This window comes from Chroicocephalus ridibundus, chromosome 11 (genome assembly GCF_963924245.1).
Source record: "Chroicocephalus ridibundus chromosome 11, bChrRid1.1, whole genome shotgun sequence".
Classification (NCBI taxonomy): domain Eukaryota; kingdom Metazoa; phylum Chordata; class Aves; order Charadriiformes; family Laridae; genus Chroicocephalus; species Chroicocephalus ridibundus.
In genome coordinates, this window is record NC_086294.1 from 1,793,423 (window position 1) to 1,812,291 (window position 18,869).

Here is an 18,869-nt window from a genome sequence, read left to right on the forward strand (position 1 = left end):
TAGCTGCCTTGATGAATATATCAAGAAATAGAATGAGGTAGATGAAAGAAATAAAATGAGGAAACAAAGAGACACTGATTTAGTTGTTAACTACCACCTGATAATGAATATAATGTATATTTTGAGAGGAAGGCCAAGAATCACCCCAGTTCCATGCTAAATTTCCTACCATCTGATACCCAGTAGTGAGTTTGAACCCTTTTAGGCAGAGTTTAACTTTAAAACTTTAAACATAGAATGGTATTAGAGAAAAAGGGTATCATATAATATTATTCTCCATTTGAGAGTTTTAAAAGAAAGCACTGAACTTTGCATAGCAGCACTGCATTTTGCATAGGCTCTGGGCAAAGTCTGCCCTTTAAATGCCAAGTGAACCCAATCCCTTCTGGAAGACTGACATGGGATTACAAACTTCTGGACAACAACTGGGCACTTAAAGGAAAAAAAAAAAGTTGCTCAGTAGCGTCAGGACACATCTGCACATGCAGAAGCAGAATTTTGTGGGCTTACAGAACTCTACAGTTAAAGAGCTAATGATCTTCAGCAGTGTATTGCCAAGTTCAGGAGACACAGAGCAGGGTTTTCAGGATTACACTTTAAGAAATCTGTCCTTAATTTCCAGTTAAGACATATTTTAAGTAATCTCTCATCATCTGGGCCTTCAGGGCTGGTCCTAACTACTCATGTGATGTTTGGTGAAGTTGAGTAAGACATGCATTTTATATACATGTAATTTTCTTCAACAGTGGAAATATTATGTACCTGCTGAATTTGAAGTATACAAATCCATTTTCCTCTAACAATACATATCACACTGCCCATTTGCATTTCAAATATCTTTGCCTAACTAAACTTACAGTCTAGAGGACTAAACTGTACCCAAATAAAATGAAACAAAAAACTGATCTTCAGCAGAAATTAAATAGTACTGTGAAGTGCAGGAACAAAAATGTTTTGCACAAAACATTTTTTATAAAAGAAGAAAAATGAGACAAACTCTATTTTTCTTGTACCTTAAGGATCTAAATGGGAGATGTACAGTAGTGCATGATATGCTTGCTTCTTGAAAATCATATTTGCTCACTTTGCCTTGGCTGAAACTTATTAATATCAAATGCCTCCACAACACTAATCTTATTTAAAAATCTTGGCTTAAAAATTTTAAGTTGTATTTTCCTTAAAGCATTATGAATGAATAAATCAGTCATGAACAAACCTGGGAATGTCGCTTTAAATTGAAGTGTGTGATTAGGAATATTATACATATATATGAATTACTAACAACTGTCTCTCTCTCTAAATAAGTGCTTGTATCCCCTTTTTTTTGACTTCTATAAAGATTAAAACAGAAGACAAGCATGTAGTAATGAATGTGGATACAGTTCTTTAAGCATATTTAAAATGATATAAATATTTTCTGCATTATACACGCATTGGCCTGACAGAGAAGGAAGTTAAGAGATTATTCAGCCCTGGTGTCTCCTACAGCAATCCCTGATTCCCAGGGTTTAAGCCGGCTGCTGTCCTCACTTGCCCTGTAGTCCCAGTGCTGGGGGGAACCAACACTGCTCAATACTACTGCAATTTCATTTTTGATCTGTGGCAAGGACAGAAAGCCAGTGTTAGGGACCCCAAGGGATAAAACAATCCTCATAGCTGCTCCATGACCCATATTCCCACCTAAACCCAGCTCAGTCCAGAGTTCCGGGTCCCCCCTCACAATCTCATGGCCTCACTAATGACCTCGTAACTCCCCTTTCTCTCCAGCTTCCTGCTTTGAGCCAAAAACTCTCAAGATCTGAGCTTGTTCCCCTGGATCTGCATGTGTGCTCCTTTCCCCCATGCACTGAGAAGCACAACTGGAGCCAGCTTCTGTGAACAAGGATGCTGATGGATGGATGGATAGATAGATACAAAGATAGATAATAGATGGATGGATGGGTAGGTAGGTAATTAAATGGATAGATAGATGGATAAATGGATGGATAAATGAATAGACATACATGAATAGACGGATAAATGCATAGATAGATACATACGTAGGTAGAAAGAAAGAGAGAGAGAAAGAAAGAAAGAAAATAAAGAGACCTGCCTCTCTCCGGGGTCTCTGTCCCTTGCCCTAGCCGAACCCGAGGAGCTGCCGAGCCCAGTTGTTTCCAAGCTGTTTTCTGCCGCACCTTCCCATGACTTGCAAATTCACCACGCGGTTTTTTTCCCTGGTGGCTGCTGCCCTCCGCCGGTGAGCAGCGGGAATTGCAGCAGAATATCCCCGGCCTGCCGAGCCAGGCAGGCGGATCCGACCCCGCTGCCTCCAGCCCTCCCTGGGCCAAGCTCGGGGCAGGGGCCGATTTACTGGTGGACAAAAAACTTCGTTTAAGTGATCCCAAGGTGTGCCCAAATCTCACTACCTTTTTTGATGGGCTTGAACAGATAATATTTTTATATATGACTCATGGACTACAGGTTATTTTATATTAGGCCTCCCCATCATTGATGGAATTCAGTACCCTTATTATAAAAATAGATAATAGATTACAGATTACTTTTTTTTTTTTTCAGATTTATGAACCCAGCAGTAGAAGAATTTTGACATCAGAGATGTGCTGCACCTGTCCAGGTACAAACTCTTTGGAAAGTAAATTAGCTGTCATGCACCTTCAGCAATACCCACTAAATGCATTGCTTTCATATCTGTTTACTTTGTAATTATTCACTAAGAACTGTGTGTGTACATCTATCTTTAAGTTGCTGTTCAGTTTTTCATTGCCAGTGTGTACACCCCATTAGTAAATGGGATATTGACGTGAGTATATGTCTGTTGCCTGAACAGTGAATAAACCCTTTCTGGATTTGTTCCCACAGGATGGATGTTTTCTGCTCTGGAAGTCTCCTCTCTTTCAGAGTATCTACATGTCATTGGTCAGCAGTACTGAACATGTCAAAACATTATCCAACAGAAATATGGCTTTTCACAGCTCAGCTTTGACAAGATACAACAGGTATTAAACAAAATAGTCACAGTACAAGGGTATGTTAGGACACTGAGAGCCTAAACTTCACAACTTGGTGTAAAAGATGTCCCAGAATGTTCACTGGTCACCCTGTATTTCTGGGAATGGTTTAGTTGTGTAGGAGAAACAACGGTGATATTGTGAGCCTAGAGGGTGCCTTATGCGCAGTTGCTGCTGGAACCATAATGTGAGAGGAATGAACCTGCAACTGGGCATAAAAAGCCTTTGTTTTCCCAGGTATCCTCCCAGGAAGTCTCTGCTGCTTCTGTAAAGCATAGGCCAGATTTATCTTATGCTGGGGTTATAAAGCTCTTATTACTTAGCTGGATTTGGTTTACTAACAGTTATGGCCACTTAGTTAACCATTGGACTGGTCACTGTGTCTTCAGGAGCAGTAGACGTGAAGTGTGAGGTGGTTCCCTCACGTTGACCCATCTCCCTATTCACATGTGACATAAGTAAAAGTGACAAAGTCTCAGTTCAGAAACTGGTTTCTTTCCAGGCAGTGACCAACCACACTGTCCATGAGACTATACTTGAATGGCTTCTCCATTGACCGCCATTTTAGGTGGCACTGGGCCAAGTGTTTCTCCCTTCTCAACATGTTCATGCCATCCAATAGTTACAGGATTGGGAACTTGGCATGAAGATAAGCCAAGCCTGGCATCAGGAGACAGAAACTCGGGCACTCATGCTTGCCTTCTCTGGGGACTTAATTCTGTTAAACTGGATGAGATACTAGGGTTCCCTTTGGTTTGCTGCTACCTTCTGATCATTTTCTGACTCCCCAAGTGGAAGGAGAGGTATTCTGAGGGAGAAAGATGGAAAAGAGGAAATTTATGTCCTAAGCCAGACACTGAGAATAGGGAAAGGACAGGCACAAACTTTCTCCTGTCTTCCTCCTATCTTCCTCTAATCTTCCTCTCCTGACTGTTTTGTTTCTTCCTTCTTTATGTCCATTTTCACTTCTTTCTGATCCATACATCTGCTTTGACTTCAAACCATATCTAATACCCTTTCTGCTTTTCTCCAGAATTCCCCATACTCTTTTCCCTCTGGCTGATTGGACCCCACTTCCCCTTTACTAATGCCTATTCTGATTCTTTTCTTACAGATGCTACACCAACAAGCTTCTCCTAAGTTGCCTTCAGGATGGATCCTCTGTCCTTACCCTTCTTAATCAGCCTTGTCAACAAAACAGGTTCATGCTTGTCCTATCTTGGCCCCTCTTGCGTAGCACCTTTCCCTCCTTTAACCATTGCTCCTCAGTCTTCCTGCTCCCGCTTTATCTCCAATTCCAAATCTGCTTCTCAGTTCAAGTCCTGTTTCTCTCCTCAGGTGATGTGCTAGAATTTCAATATTATCTCATCCAAAGCCAACCTCTCCCCAGCTTGGTTCTTTCCTGGCTTGTCCATTAAAAAGAAAATGTGCTATTTCTGTGCCCAAAGCAGCATACAGTCTGGTTATTTCTCGCTTTCTTATTATATTGCTCAACTGTTTTCCTTCAATCACTTCTAGTGACTATTTTCAGGTAACCAACAGTAGAAACATTTCTTCACAAGCTGGAAGTTTCTTGCCCTTTTTCATGAAATGCTGTGTGGCACTTCTGTCCCTGAAGTCTCTTTTTCAAGGCTATCCAAATGTCATTGGGAAAATCATCTTATTCTCCTCTGTTGCTTCATGAAAAGCACATGGAAAGCCAAGATTATTCACACAGTGGACCTGAATTGCCTGACACCCTTGTGCTGCTTGACTGTTCATCATGTGACTTTGTGTATTTTCTCCTCCTAGGCAACCACAACAGCCACTGCAGGAAACTGTGGAAGGAGTCATACAGAAATTGGACAAAAGAGCATGAAAAAAAATCTCAATAGATTACATTTTTGGCCCACAAAATGCATGGATTTAGAGCTAGAAATTAAACTATTATTTGTGGGCTGTTTGAGCCCTCAGGATGCAAGAAAACACACAGCTCTAAGGATTTATGAAGAAAATTGTCTGCTGCATATTTGACCTAGGAGTGAGGTCGAAGATGCAAAAACTCAGTACCACTGAGCACAAAGTTTACTAAATGACAATTGCTAAGTTGGCTTCAAGGGTATTCATAGTAGCAAAGTGTTGATGTTGTGATTTATTTTCAAATGAGAAGTACTGAGATTGTCATGGCTAGAGAGAATAGCAAGAATTTCTTGTCTTCAAAGAGGTAGGATTGTTCTCCAGGGGTCAGTACTGGGTCCAGTCCTCTTCAATATATTCATCAACGACTTGGACGAAGGAATGGAGTGTACCCTCCGCAAGTTTGCTGATGATACAAAACTGTGAGGGGTTGCTGACACAGCAAAAGGCTGTGGTGCCATACAGTGAGACTTGGACAGGCTGGAGAGTTGGGCAGAGAGAAACCTTACGAAATTCAATAAGGGCAAGTGTAGGGTGCTGCACCTGGGGAGGAATAACCCCATGCATCAGTACAGGTTAGGGGCTGACCTGCTGGAGAGCAGCTCTGTGGAAAAAGACCTGGGAGTCCTGGTGGACAACAGGATGACCATGAGCCAGCAATGGGCCCTTGTGGCCAAGACCAATGTCATCCTGAGGTGCATCAAGAGGAGTGTGGCCAGCAGGTCGAGGGAGGTTATCCTCCCTCTCTACTCTTCCCTGGTGAGGCCACACCTGAAATGCTGTGTCCAGTTCTGGGCTCCCCCGTTCAAGAAGAACAGGGAACTGCTGGAGAGGGTACAGAAAGGGCTACCAAGATGATTAGGGGACTAGAACATCTCTCTTATGAAGAAAGGCTTGGGTCTTTTCAGTCTGGAAAAAAGACGACTGAGGGGGGATCTTATCAATGCTTATAAATACTTAAAGGGTGGGTGTCAGGAGGATGGTGGTGCACAGTGACAGGACAAGAGGTAACAGGCACAAACTTGAACATAGGAAGTTCCATCTAAACATGAGGAGGAACTTTTTTTCTTTGAAGGTGGCAGAGCACTGGAATAGGCTGCCCAGAGAGGTGGTGGAGTCTCCATCTCTGGAGACATTCAAAACCTGCCTGGACACATTCCTGTGCAACCTGCTCTACCTGCTCTAGGTGAACCTGCTGTGGCAGGGGGGTTGGACTAGATGATCTCCAAAGGTCCCTTCCAACCCGTACCATTCTGTAATTCTGTGTGATTCTATGAAAAGGTCTGGGTAGACATCTGGCAGGTGTCTTCTGTCCAGCATTATCTTTGGAGACTGGAGAGTGCAGAATGTTTGTGAGAAGGTTTGTGAATTCAGACTTCTGAAGCAGGGAATTTCCCTTTATTCTTCAAAGTTGGAAGGTAGGCAGGGGAGATTTTAGAGCAGAAACCACACAGACTGATGCTAGTAGAAAAGAAGTACTACTACCCAGGAGGAAATATGGTCCACCTTGTGGCCAAGGAGAACAAACAACATTTCCACCTCAATCAAAACACCGGAGTCCTGACAGTAAAGGAGTCGCTGGACTGAGAGAAGACCTGTCCACAGAGCAATACCTGCACACTCTTCTTTAATATATTATTTGAAAATCCATTTCAGCTGATCCAAGGGGCAGTTGGAAGTTCATGATGCTGAAGATGAACTGAATTGGTTCTTAAATTCAGATTACTCTAGGAGGGGACATACAACAGCTGGAGATTGCCTTGTGAAATAGAAATCAGCCTGTGCTTGAAAACGCCTCCATTTCCTCTCTGTCTTCTGGAAGATGCAGTGCACAACAGATGAGCAATTCTTGCTACATATGTCCATAGCTTCCATCTTTGTTAAGCACATTTAACAGAAGGTTTGTATAGGACGCCTTCTAGACGTTTGATACTTGCCTGAATTATTAATGCCAAACCAAATGTCTCAATAAGTACTAAGAAAGTGCGTTTATTTGCCAAAGACTTCAGGTGGGAAATGCGTTTCATCATTTGCCCTAGCAATAGCCAGAACCTAGCGGAGGAGGTGCGCGCTGAGCGAGACTCGGGAGTGGACGCCCACGTGCAGTTCCTGAGTTGGACGCCCAGCGCCGCTGTTGGCCGGCGCTGTGCGTGTATTGCTGCTGCTGGGCGGGGAGCTGCCAAGCAGGGAGGGACCAGTCAGCACCAGACAGATGCTGCATGGCTGACATTAGCTGAGAGCCCAGCCGAAAAGTCCTAGTTCACAGCCTTTCCAAGGGATATGCTGGGAATTGCCACATCGAGAACCGTCTGGAAAAGCCAAGAGCACAAGGCAGAACCGGGGATGTGAAGGAGGGAGACAGTCTCCCGGGCTTCCCGAGCCCGCTGATGCCACACTCCGTCCCTGGGGGATTTGGAAAGATTTCGCCGCAGGTCTGGAGTGGCTCAGGTTGGTTGGTAAGCACCGACTTAATACCGCGAGAAAGAAATGGTTACCTTTAACAGAGTGATGGGGAAATCATTAACTGGGCTGAAGGCAGAGAGAGTGGAGGTCGGTTTACCTCTCAGAAAATGAACCACAAATATGATATGTTTCACCGCTATTCAGCGTAACAGAGCCAGAAGTTTGGGAACGATTCTCCCAGCTTTCGTCACCTTTGCATATAGCAGACAGCTCAGGGCAGCAGTTCCGCGGGAGAGCTGGGAATTCAGGCGCTGTTTGAATGCTACACGGGAAAGAAGAAATCCATCCTCGGAGCTGGCTGGGACTGAGAGGACGGGAACGTTAGCCCCTCTTTTCACTCGGGCATGGAAACCACAGTGACTCGGGGAAGCATCTGTGCTGCAGGCAACTGCTCCTCCCAAGCCGCGCTATCCGCAGGCTGTGCTGGAGGTGGATGGGCAGTGACCCGAGGGATGGGGAAGAAGCCTTTACAGAGCGGGGAACAAAACCCGGCATGGGGCCCCTGAGATTTCACTCGGCAGATCTGAATTCCTAGCTGGAAGACCAAGAAGGGGATTTTGGAAACTGAAATTTCTTAGGCTGCTTTCTTAAGTGCGGGGAGAATCCTCTTATAGTTGAAATACAGAGATATATCAGGAACTGAGCAGAATATGTTGCTGTAGCATTTCTCCAGCATTTATATAAATCTCGGGGTAAAGAGGAAACAGTGTTTCGGAAATTTCAAGCTACGTTCTTAGGATACAGACATCATCACTAAATCAAAAAACGAGGAAGCTTGCAATATCACAGTGTGCTCAAGGAGATAAGTGAGTTCTCTGACACATTTATGTGAATAACATTCTTATTATGGCTATGGTTCCTTAGTCTGTCCTAAAACACAGTGTGCCCTCGTCAGACTTACACATACTTCTTTTTTCCTCTCATACACATCCATTGTATTGTTGTGACCCAATGGAAAACACCGGCATCCAGTGGTGCACGGTAAGTGACCCCTCTTTATTTCACAGTTCTCTAAAACCTGAAAGAATATGACCTTCACTCTAAGAGAATCTTCTGATGTGCGAAGATACTATGATAGCCAAGAGCTCCGTTAAGCATCCCTATTCCTCTTACACCCTTCTACACCTGACGCTGAAAGACACCATTTCCCTTCGGAAATGAGGGGAGCAACAAATCCCGGGTTACTGCAATCAGGGTGTGAAGTGTCTGTGGAAGATCTTCTCAGGTTGTGCCTGTTCCCTGCTGCGTAGTGGTGACAAGGATTAGGTTACAGAGAAGAAAATACACCTTCCCTTCTCGGTGGTGCCAAGAGCTGAGTAGGAGCACTGGCAAAGGCTCAAAGCAAATGTATTCCAGATATCACTGATATTTTTGCATGGCAGAAATGAGGAAAGAAGCCACATCCCCAACACACCTACTGCGGTACTTGGCTTGTGTTTGGTTTTACATCAAGCTTCCGTTTTGGTGATAATGGTAGTAACTCGAGAGATGGAAGAGAAGAAAGGAAGAAAAAGCTGACATGACCTTTGATGTAAGTTAACCTTTTAGATCCTATCACGCTTCCAAGTCAAAGGGCAATAAGAGGATATCACCAAAAAATGGCTGCATCCCTGCAAAGTCCTCTAGTAGCTCAAAATCTGGGGAATCCTAAAGTCGACCCTGATTGTTCTAAGACTTCACTTGGTGAGTATTGTTTGACAGTGTCAGGCTTTTTAGCAACCAGAAATAAGGGGAAAAAAATCTAAGAAACTAAAGGAAAGGTGCCAAAACCAAGGAGGTTAGGATACTTTCTTTGTAAAAAAATAATAAAAATAGCGTTGTTCCTTTTATAGTAAAAGCGGAATTAAAATTGTTTGAAGCAAAAAATAAGTAGTGCAAGTTGTATTTTGTTTTCTCCATATATTTTTTTATTATTATTATTCTGTAAGACGAAGACTGGTCTTGGAGGCAGCTGTGCGCAACTCCAGTATATTGTGTGTCCGTTTGCTGGAACTCGCCATGGAGCCCGCAGGAGCAGACGCGATATAAGTCGATCCTCAGGACTGGCGACGAGTGCCTGACCCTGGGGTTTTTATCCGGTCTTTGGCCTGGATCCTCGCTCGCACTACCAGGGCGTACTCAGGACACTTCCCTCTCCCCTTCCACCTCCTTTTCCCCACGGCTTTTCCTCCCAGATCCACTCTTGACCTCTCCCTTTTATGGAGTTTGATCCTGCTTCTAATCATCCCATAATAAGCTTTGCATATTCCTAGAACCCTCCTCAGACACTTCGTAATCAGTTTGCTTTTTCCTATGAGATCCTTTCTGATAATCCATGACAATCTTTTTTTTTTTTTTTTTTTTTTTGCCCCTTATCGCTTACAAGGTTTGTGGTCGAACTTCTTGGAGTTTACACTTGAATGGTTCCTTTAATGGCCCGTCCATCAGTGTCATTAGAGCCCCGGTCTTTACTATTATCTCCCTTAGCTTCTGCTAGTTAGCGCTTGTGTATCTGCGGGTTCAATTTATCCTGTTAGTTTCCTTGCCTTTTGTACTAAACAGCTGTTGGCCATATAGCCTTTACACAGGTGCAGGAGTTCAGTTTTGGTCTCTGAGTACAGGGATTATTTCTAAGCCTGTGTGATAACATCTGAGGAGAAAGGACCGTATACCTCCGAAATATGACAACAGGTTGCAGCATTTCGATCCGTGTGTACGGCTGGGGACATTTTTCATGAATGTGTTATACAATGACACACCTTATCATGGTGTCAGCAGGCAGCAGGGGAGGATACTTCTGTCAATTAAGGAGGAAAACGCTTTTCTGTGTGAAAATTGTGTGTCTTTTGGGCAAGGTGTGATACACAATGTGAAGAAAACAGCAGTAGGATGATAGCTTCTAGAACTAGTACAGCATTATCATTCTAATGTGATGGTGAAGTAAGGGGACCTCTCCCTTTCGGAACCTCTCCCTGGCACCAGCTCTCGTATTCAGTAGCGGTACTTCTCTGACCAGCCGCACTTGCGAACTGTCCTGTGTTGATTAACAAGTGAAGAGAAGGAAAATGCCGCAATGCGTCCTGTGGAAGTGGCAGATCTCGAAGTGCCTACATAACACAGGGGGAAACTAAAGAGCTGCGTATGAAGAGTTCCCGGTGGCGAGCTGGCGAGTGATACCCGGAGCAGCGCTCTGTATGGAGGAGGGAGCCTGCTTCCGAGCGAGGAGAGCTTTTAAACTGCGTTTTTCGGCTTCGGTTTGGCACGGAGAGTGCAGAATCAAGCAATAAACTCGGAATCAGCATCGCTGCCCGGAATGAGAAGGCAGAGGAAATATTCCCCCTTGCGACGCTGGGTGGGGATGTTGGCCACGGACCGGCAGGTTCCTCTGCCCGCACCAGGTTTGCAGGCATAGGGAGACAAAAAAAAAAAAAAAAAAAAAAAAAAAGCCCTGTGAGCTGCTCGGGAAGGGCAGCGGGACACGGAGTCGGGGTGCTCGGCGCCTTTCACACACCCTCACCCCGGATTCCTGACAAACACCGCTCTGCCTCGGACGCTGCTTAAAAATGCTGGGAACCACGGAGGACGCTGGCTGGCTTTTTTGGAGAGTAATGGCGTGTGGGAGACAGAGCAGAGGCAGCAAGAGGCAAGTGATCTTGTTTATTCTATGCGCTTGCGTGTGTCAGAGCGGGGCCGAAACCCTCCGCTATTCTCTGGCGGAGGAAATGGAGAGGGACTCCTTTGTCGCCAATATTGCAAACGACCTGGGGGTTTCTCCGAGCCAGCTCGCAGCTCGCAAGGCCCGTGTTGTGTCCGAGGGGAGCGAGCAGCTTTTCCGCCTTAATCAAAACACTGGAATCCTGACGGCAAAGGAGTCGCTGGACCGAGAGGAGATCTGTCCGCAGAGCGATACGTGTACCCTCTTCTTTAAGATATTCTTTGAAAATCCCTTGCAGCTGATCCGAGGGGAGGTGGAGGTTCGTGACGTGAACGACAACTCCCCCGAGTTCCCGGAGAAGGAGATGGTTTTAGAGATTCTGGAAACGGCACCACCCGGGTCCCGCTTCCCTCTGGAAGGCGCCCAGGACAAGGACGTGGGCAGCAATGGCTTGCAGAACTACAGCCTCGGGTCCAATTCGCATTTCTCTCTCGCTCTCGGAACAGGGAAAGACGGAGTAAAATACGTGGAGCTCGTCCTAGAGCGGCAGCTGGACCGCGAAGAGCAGCGAGAGCTCAATTTACTCCTCACCGCCACCGACGGGGGCTCGCCACCCAGGTCGGGCACAGCTCACGTCCGGGTCGTGGTGCTGGATGCTAATGACAACATCCCGGTCTTCGGTAGGGAGGTCTACGAGGTGCGCCTGGCCGAGAGCAGCCCCCCGGAGCAGCTGGTAGTCAGAGTCGTGGCCGTGGATCCTGACGAAGGGTCCAATGGGAAAGTGCGGTATGCTTTCACCCAGACATCGGAGCGGTCCCGGCAGCTCTTCGAGCTGAACCCTGTCACTGGGGAGATACGGCTGGCGGGCAATCTGGACTTTGAGGAAGCGAAGAACCACAAGATGGTAGTGAGAGGCACAGACGGTGGGGGGCTGTCTTCGCATTGCAAAGTGCAGGTGGAGGTCCTGGACGTGAATGACAACGCCCCGGAGATAGCGCTCACCTCCCTCACCGCCTCCATTCCCGAAGATGCCCCGCCCCGGACTGTGGTGGCCCTGTTCAGTGTGCGGGACCGGGACTCCGGGGACAACGGCAGGACGGAGTGCACAATCGATGGGAACTTGCCCTTCAGTCTCAGTCGCACTTTCGATAATTACTATGAGCTGAGGACAAACGCGGCGCTGGACAGGGAGAGGACGGCAGAGTATAACATCACCATCACAGCCATGGACTGGGGCACGACGCGGCTGAGCTCTCAGGAAAGCATCTTCGTGCAGATATCAGACGTGAACGACAATCCCCCGGAGTTCACGCAGGAGATTTACACCATGTCGGTCACGGAGAACAACAGCCCCATGCTCCAGATCGGCAGCGTGAACGCCATAGATGCCGACGCGGGAAAAAACGCCCGCGTGAGATACGCGCTGGTGCGCCAGGAGAGCAAGGAGCAGCACAACGTGTCGGTCAATTCTGAAAATGGGGAGGTTTATATCCTCCGCCCGCTGGACTACGAGGAGGTGCGCGCTTTCGAGGTGATGGTGCGCGCCGCCGACAGCGGGTCGCCGCCGCTCAGCGCTCAGGCCGTGCTGCGCGTGGTGGTGCGGGACGAGAACGACAACGCACCCGTCCTGCTGCACCCGCCCCCCGACAGCAGCGCGACGGCGGGCGAGCTGGTGCCGCGCTGGGCACGGGAGGGCTACCTGGTGGCCAAGGTGGTGGCGGTGGACGCGGACGAGGGGCAGAACGCGTGGCTGTCGTACGAGCTGGCGAAGGCGACGGAGCCGGGGCTGTTTCGCGTGGGGCTGCACAGCGGCGAGGTGCGCACGGCGCGGGCCGTGGCGGAGAGGGACACGCCCCGCCAGAGGCTAGTCGTGCTAGTGCGGGACCACGGGCAGCCGCCGCGCTCCTCCACCGCCACCCTCGGCGTCGCCCTGGTGGATGGCTTCTCTGACGCCCATCTGCGGGTGATCGAGGAGGCACCGGCCGCCGAGCCTGATGGGCTGCTGACCCTGTACCTCATCGTCTGCCTGGCCTGCGTGTCGGCACTATTCCTGGCCACCGCGGTGGCCACCGTGGTGGTGAGGGTGCGGCGGGCCAGGAAGAGAGAGGCAGAGACCTTGCCCACGTTCCCGAAGGCTGCCACGGAGAGCAACGCGGGGTCCCTGCCCCGCAGCTATGTGTACGACGTCTGCTTTGCTGCTGGCACCGTCAACAGCGAGTTTCGGTTCCTCAGGCCACTCTTCCCCTGCTTCCCCTCCAGGCTGCCCCCCGGCCCGGGCGAACAGCGAAGCTCGGTGTGCTCGCAAGAGGTGGCCAACCTCGGGGAAGAAGGCGACTGGGCTGCACAGGTGAGGGACCTGTCCGGGCCAAGGCGATGGGGGGAGCGGGGAGGGAGCAGCGCTGGGGGCGGGGGGGGGGTGGGGTGTGCCCACCCCTGGCATTAAGGACTACCATTGTTGCAGAGCTGCTGGTGGAGAAGCCACTGGGGAGGGAGGAGAGGGTAGAGAGAGTCTCAAAGCTGCTGGCGGGGCTCCACTGCCCCCCGCGGCGGGGACCTTCCAGGAGGATCCGCCAAGGCTCAGTGGCTCCCCAATGCTGACTTATCTTGCCCCTCTGCATCTAGCTTTATGCCCTGAGTATTTGCGTTAGAGCAAGTCTTTGCTGTCGCCGCAAAGAGGGGCAGCTGGACTCATGAGAAGATGAGAAGTAGGGGCCTGGATGTGTGAGCCACACAGTGGGTCCTTTCCATGCACTGTGTAGAGCTCGTAGGGAGCCAGGGCAGGAATGACCCTGCTCCTAGTGACACGTCTTCCCGGAGGCGACAGCACCAGGAATGTAGTGGTCCTGTCCAGTGTCAACAGGGACTGTGGGGACAACGTGCAAAGGGGTGCAAAAAACATCCCTGATGGCATCCCCTGCACTGCTGTTAGGAGCTGGAGCTCGGCGCTGCCAAGTGCCGTCCATTCACGAGGGTGGTAGCAGTACTGAACTCAAGCTGTCTTACAAGCTGCTGGAGGCCACAGAGGTGGGTACCTCTGCCATTAAGTTCCCTTGCATTTTTGTGGCTTGGGTGAACAGTGTTGGCCAGAACAAGGTGGTTATCAGGGCTTTACATATATGAGAGTGAAGACCCACAAACAACATCTTACACCTAAGCCCGAAACACCACAACACCCAATAACATTTTTATGTTTCATAACTACTGATGGCTTGGACTCACTTTACTGCATGTTGTCAGAACTGCAGCCGCAGTAGCCTCAGAGGAGACAAGGACCCACCTCGATACATCAGCATTAAACCACATTTACTGTTTGTGAGAAAGTGGTTTTATTTTGAGCTCTTACCATCTTAAATTACTCCCTCAGACTCCTCAAAGGTTTGCAGAAGTGCCTTTGTGACATCCACAGTGGAGGATGATTTCCAGCTTTAGATTGTCTCCATTCAGGTCAGAGACCCCCCACCTGGTCCAACCTCCTCTTTGGCTTTGGGTCTTGCTGATGTGTACTTCCCTTCAATGCCCAAACGACAACCTCCACTCTCTGTTCTTTGCAGGGCAGAGCTCCCCTCTCTGAAGAGCCAGGTCCCAGACCTGTGGAAGCAGCTTGCACTGCAAACAGGGGGATGGAGCTAAACATCAATTCTGATCAAAACCCTTGGCTCACCCATCAGTAAGCGAGGAGAAAGACAAGCATGTCTGTCCTCACTGGCTAACGTCCCCACAGGGAAAAGAGAATGAAGAGAACAAGCACCCACCAAAAAAGGACCGGGGAAGTGAAAGGCTTCTCTGTGAGAGAGCAAAACCACTCTCCTCTTGAGCAGTACTTTATTCATGTAGGTATTTTGTAATTGTGATATGGCTGGAAGAGGACTGTGTTGCATGTTGATTACACCGAGACTTGATGTATGATTTTGAGAGTGCTACTGCTTCTAGATGTCAAGGTAAATCCTGAAAACTGGAAGCAGACCTTCAAGATAACTTTTTCCTACATCACCTTTTCTGTGGTATTTTTTGTTTGGTTGTCTGTTTTTCTTATGGAGAGGGCTCTGTAACTGTGTCTTAATTTTCTGCAGTCTGTGCAACACCAGGCCAAACAGATATCATTAAGCAAAATCAAGTGGTGTCTGCAAAGTAACTCCTTAATAACAAGCAGAAGCTGATTACATTAGAAACGGCTGGCATCATTGGCACACTTCGCATATTTGAACAGGAGTTTACAGGTTCTTCGTACTGTAAGATTGAGCTCTGAAGCTTTGAGCAAAATATTCTCTCCTTTTTTTTTTTTTTTGTAATGTGAAGTTGAAATGAACATTTCAGGATTTTTCAGTATAAGGTAGTAGAGAATTAAAAGTGCTGTTTGTGGTTTTACGGTAAAATAGGCTAAAACATTTACATTAAACTTAAGGCACTGTAGAACATAGAGCATCAAGAAGTTTTCTCTCATTAATAGGTATTGATCTATAATGTAACGTGATATTTCCTGTCGCTCACACATTTTTAAGAGTCAAATGCCTGATGACAGAAAACAATAAAACCTACTTGGAATTCCCTCGGGTGATTGTGCTGTCTCGAAGGTCACTTCTTAGTCATCGCTGAGGAAACAGCCCCCCACGAGCAGGATTTCGGGAATAAATCGGTGCTTTTGGAGTAGATTTTATGGAGGGGAAAACAGAGCGACCTGGAAACAGGCCGTTCTTAGAAGCCGAAGCAAGGCTTTTCTGAGCCAAGCCCGAGAGATGCTGCCCCACGCCTCTTCGCGAGAGCTTCCAGTTGGGGGAACAATCTCAGTCCCTACCAGAAACCCGACCGAGAATTGCTACTGGGAATTACGCGGCGATCGCTGCCGTGGTTCATGGACCAGCTAGACACCCGTAACACTACACAGCTTTTTGTAGCTAAACAGCCTAAAAGTAATTTCTTCACTGTGCATAAACAGTTCAAGCCGGTGTACGAAGGGACATTAGAAAAACAGCTTTAAATAAATCTAATTTTCAAACAAAAGGCAAACAGAAGCACTGCTCATTCAAGTGGTGGCCATACTTTGAATAGGATTCTATGGACAATTAACTCTGTATGCCTTGACTTCGGAACAGAGAAAGAAATCGGTTTCTCTCCGTTTTGCCGGCTTTGCGCTGGGAAATCTCCGCGTCCTTCTGCAGGTCGGCCGCCTGGTGCCGCTGCTGACCGCAGAGGCGCGGAGGCTCTGCGCAGCTCCCAGATCCGCCTCCCCCGGGGCTCTGCCGGGCGGGGCTGCACCATCCCGGCTGCTCTGCTCGGGGGTTGTCAGGCTGGATGGGCAGCTCTGTCCAGCTTGCAAGGGGAAGAGATCGGTTCGCCGGAAGGGAATGGAGCTGAGGAAGAACGAGGAACCGCTCCCAGGGCAAGCAGTGGCTCTGATCCTGCTTCTCTGTGTGTCGGGGATGAGAGCAGAAACCGCCCGGTACTCCGTGCCCGAAGAGGCGGAGAGAGGCTCCTTTGTGGCGAATATCGCTAAGGATTTGGGACTGACCGCTGAGGAATTATCCGCTCGACAGGCTCGGCTCGTTCCTGAAGGAGAAAAGCAGTATTTACAGTTGGACCAACACACCGGGGATTTGGTGGTGCGAGAGTAGGTGGACCGGGAGGAGCTGTGCGGGCAGAGCGAGCCCTGCCTGGTGCGTTTCGAGGTACTGCTGGAGAGCCCACTGCAGTCCTCCTGAGCTGAGGTGAGCCTCACCGACATAAATGATCATGCTCCCGTGTTCTTAAATAAAGAGATAGTTTTAAAGATCCTGGAAACTGCAATGCCGGAGGCTCGATTTTTGTTGGAAAGCGCTCAGGATCCAGATGTAGGGAACAACAGCCTTCAGCATTACAGGATCAGCTCGACCGACTACTTCCATATCTACACCCGGAGGCGGAGTGACGGCAGGAGGTATGCCGAGCTGGTGTTGGACCGGGCCCTGGACCGGGAGCAGCAGGCAGAAGTGGCTTTCAGTGTCATGGCTGTGGACGGTGGGTCTCCACCGCGCCCTGGTACCGCCTTAATCCGCGTGGTAGTCCTGGATATAAATGACAACATCCCGGTATTTTCCCGCAGTCTGTATACAGTCCGAGTATTAGAAAACAGCGCCGAAGATACCCCAGTGGCAGTGGTGTCTGCTAGCGATTTAGACTCGGGAACGAACGGGGATATAACCTATTCCATAGTTCAAAATTCAGAGGAAAATCTCCGAACATTTAAAATAAATCCAGGGACTGGGCAGATTCGACTGAAAAAGCCGGTGGACTATGAAGAAACAAAGACCTACGAAATAGACGTCCAGGCCACAGACGGAGGGGGCCTGACCACGTACTGCAAGGTGAAGGTGCAGGTGGAGGACGTGAACGACAACGCCCCCAAGGTGATCATCACCTCCCTCACAAGTACGATCTCGGAAGCCGCCCCGCCAAACACGGTGGTGGCCCTCTTCAACGTGCGGGACTGGGACTCGGGGGACAATGGCAGGACAAGGTGCGAGCTGCCGGGCGAGCAGCCCTTCAGTCTCACGCCGCTGGCGGCGGACTCGTACGCGCTGGTGACATCAGGGGAGCTGGACCGCGAACAGGTGGCGGAGTACAACGTGACGGTGCGCGCCTGCGACGAGGGCTTTCCGCCTCTCTCGGCGTCCAAGACGCTGCTCGTGGGGCTCTTGGACGTGAACGACAACGCACTCTCCTTCTCCCAGGACGTTTACACCATGGTGCTGAGCGAAAACGAGCCCGCGGGGACGAGCCTGGGCCGCCTGAGCGCCACGGACGCCGACACAGGAAAAAACGCCTGCGTGAGATACGCGCTGGGGCCGCTGCCGCGTCGCAGCGGCATCCTTCGTGTCCGTGGACGCGGAGAGCGGAACCGTGCGGGCACTGCGCCCGCTGGACTACGAAGAGTTGCGTGCCTTCGAGGTGATGGTGCGCGCCACCGACAGCGGGTCGCCGCCGCTCAGCGCTCAGGCCGTGCTGCACGTGGTGGTGCGGGACGAGAACGACAACGCACCCGTCCTGCTGCACCCGCCCCCCGACAGCAGCGCGACGGCGGGCGAGCTGGTGCCGCGCTGGGCACGGGAGGGCTACCTGGTGGCCAAGGTGGTGGCGGTGGACGTGGACGAGGGGAGAACGCGTGGCTGTCGTACGAGCTGGCGAAGGCGACGGAGCCGGGGCTGTTTCGCGTGGGGCTGCACAGCGGCGAGGTGCGGACGGCGCGGGCCGTGTCGGAGAGGGACGCGCCCCGCCAGAGGCTAGTCGTGCTAGCGCGGGACCGCGGGCAGCCGCCGCGCTCCTCCATCGCCACCCTCGGCATCGCCCTGGTGGACGGCTTCTCCGACGCCTTCCTGCAGCTCTCCCACGCTCCTGCGGGGCGGCAGCAGCAGCAGCCGCAGACGCCCGAGGAGGACTTGCTCACCACCTACCACACGGCTGCCCTGGGCTGCGTCTCCTCGCTCCTCCTCCTCTCCGTCCTCGCCTTTTCGGCGGCCAAACTCTCCAAGGCTCGCCTCCGGGCACGCCTTTCGCCTCTCTCTGCCCGCTGCTACGCTGACAGCGACTTCACCGCCGACAGCGTGGACGTGGCCGGCCCGGGCACTCTGTGGCCGGCCGAGCGCTACGAAGTGTGCCTGAGCAGCGGCTCGGGGAGGAGGCAGTTCCAGTTCCTGAGGCCCGTCCTGCGCAGCCCGCAAAGCAGCGTTGCAGCGGGGCCGGGCAAGGGCGAAGAGCCGCTGTGCAGCTGGCAGGCCGCGGGCGAGAGGGAAGGCGAGGCGGGGAGCACGGCCCCTCTGCCCGTTCAGCCGCCGGACTGGCCGGACGACAGGCGCGTCCATGCGTGAGCCTTGTTGAAACCCGCCTGCCTTCCC

At 50.0% G+C, this 18,869-nt stretch overlaps 1 protein-coding gene and 1 pseudogene across 2 annotated transcripts; both read left to right on the plus strand.

Moving 5' to 3' along the window:
- The first annotated feature begins 10,805 nt into the window (after positions 1-10,805).
- LOC134522205 (protocadherin beta-15-like) lies at positions 10,806-15,546 on the plus strand. Of its 2 annotated transcripts, none has more exons than XM_063349593.1 (2): positions 10,806-13,351; positions 14,556-15,546. In XM_063349593.1, the coding sequence occupies exons 1-2, from the start codon at positions 10,913-10,915 to the stop codon at positions 14,673-14,675; spliced, it is 2,559 nt and encodes an 852-aa protein (XP_063205663.1). In that variant the 5' UTR covers positions 10,806-10,912; the 3' UTR covers positions 14,676-15,546. The 2 variants fall into 2 exon arrangements, with proteins under 2 accessions (XP_063205663.1, XP_063205665.1); XM_063349595.1 differs by lacking the exon at positions 14,556-15,546 and adding an exon at positions 14,369-14,527.
- A 183-nt stretch (positions 15,547-15,729) lies between these two features.
- Positions 15,730-18,867, plus strand: LOC134522206 (protocadherin beta-16-like; annotated as a pseudogene).
- Positions 18,868-18,869: the final 2 nt, after the last annotated feature.

Bases quoted from the DNA above. Each gene is read 5' to 3' on its own strand.
- LOC134522205 (XM_063349593.1), top strand. From the start codon at position 10,913: ATGCTGGGAACCACGGAGGACGCTGGCTGGCTTTTTTGGAGAGTAATG. The intron at 13,352-14,555 runs GTGAGGGACCTG...TGTTCTTTGCAG, and splicing joins AAGGCGACTGGGCTGCACAG to GGCAGAGCTCCCCTCTCTGA.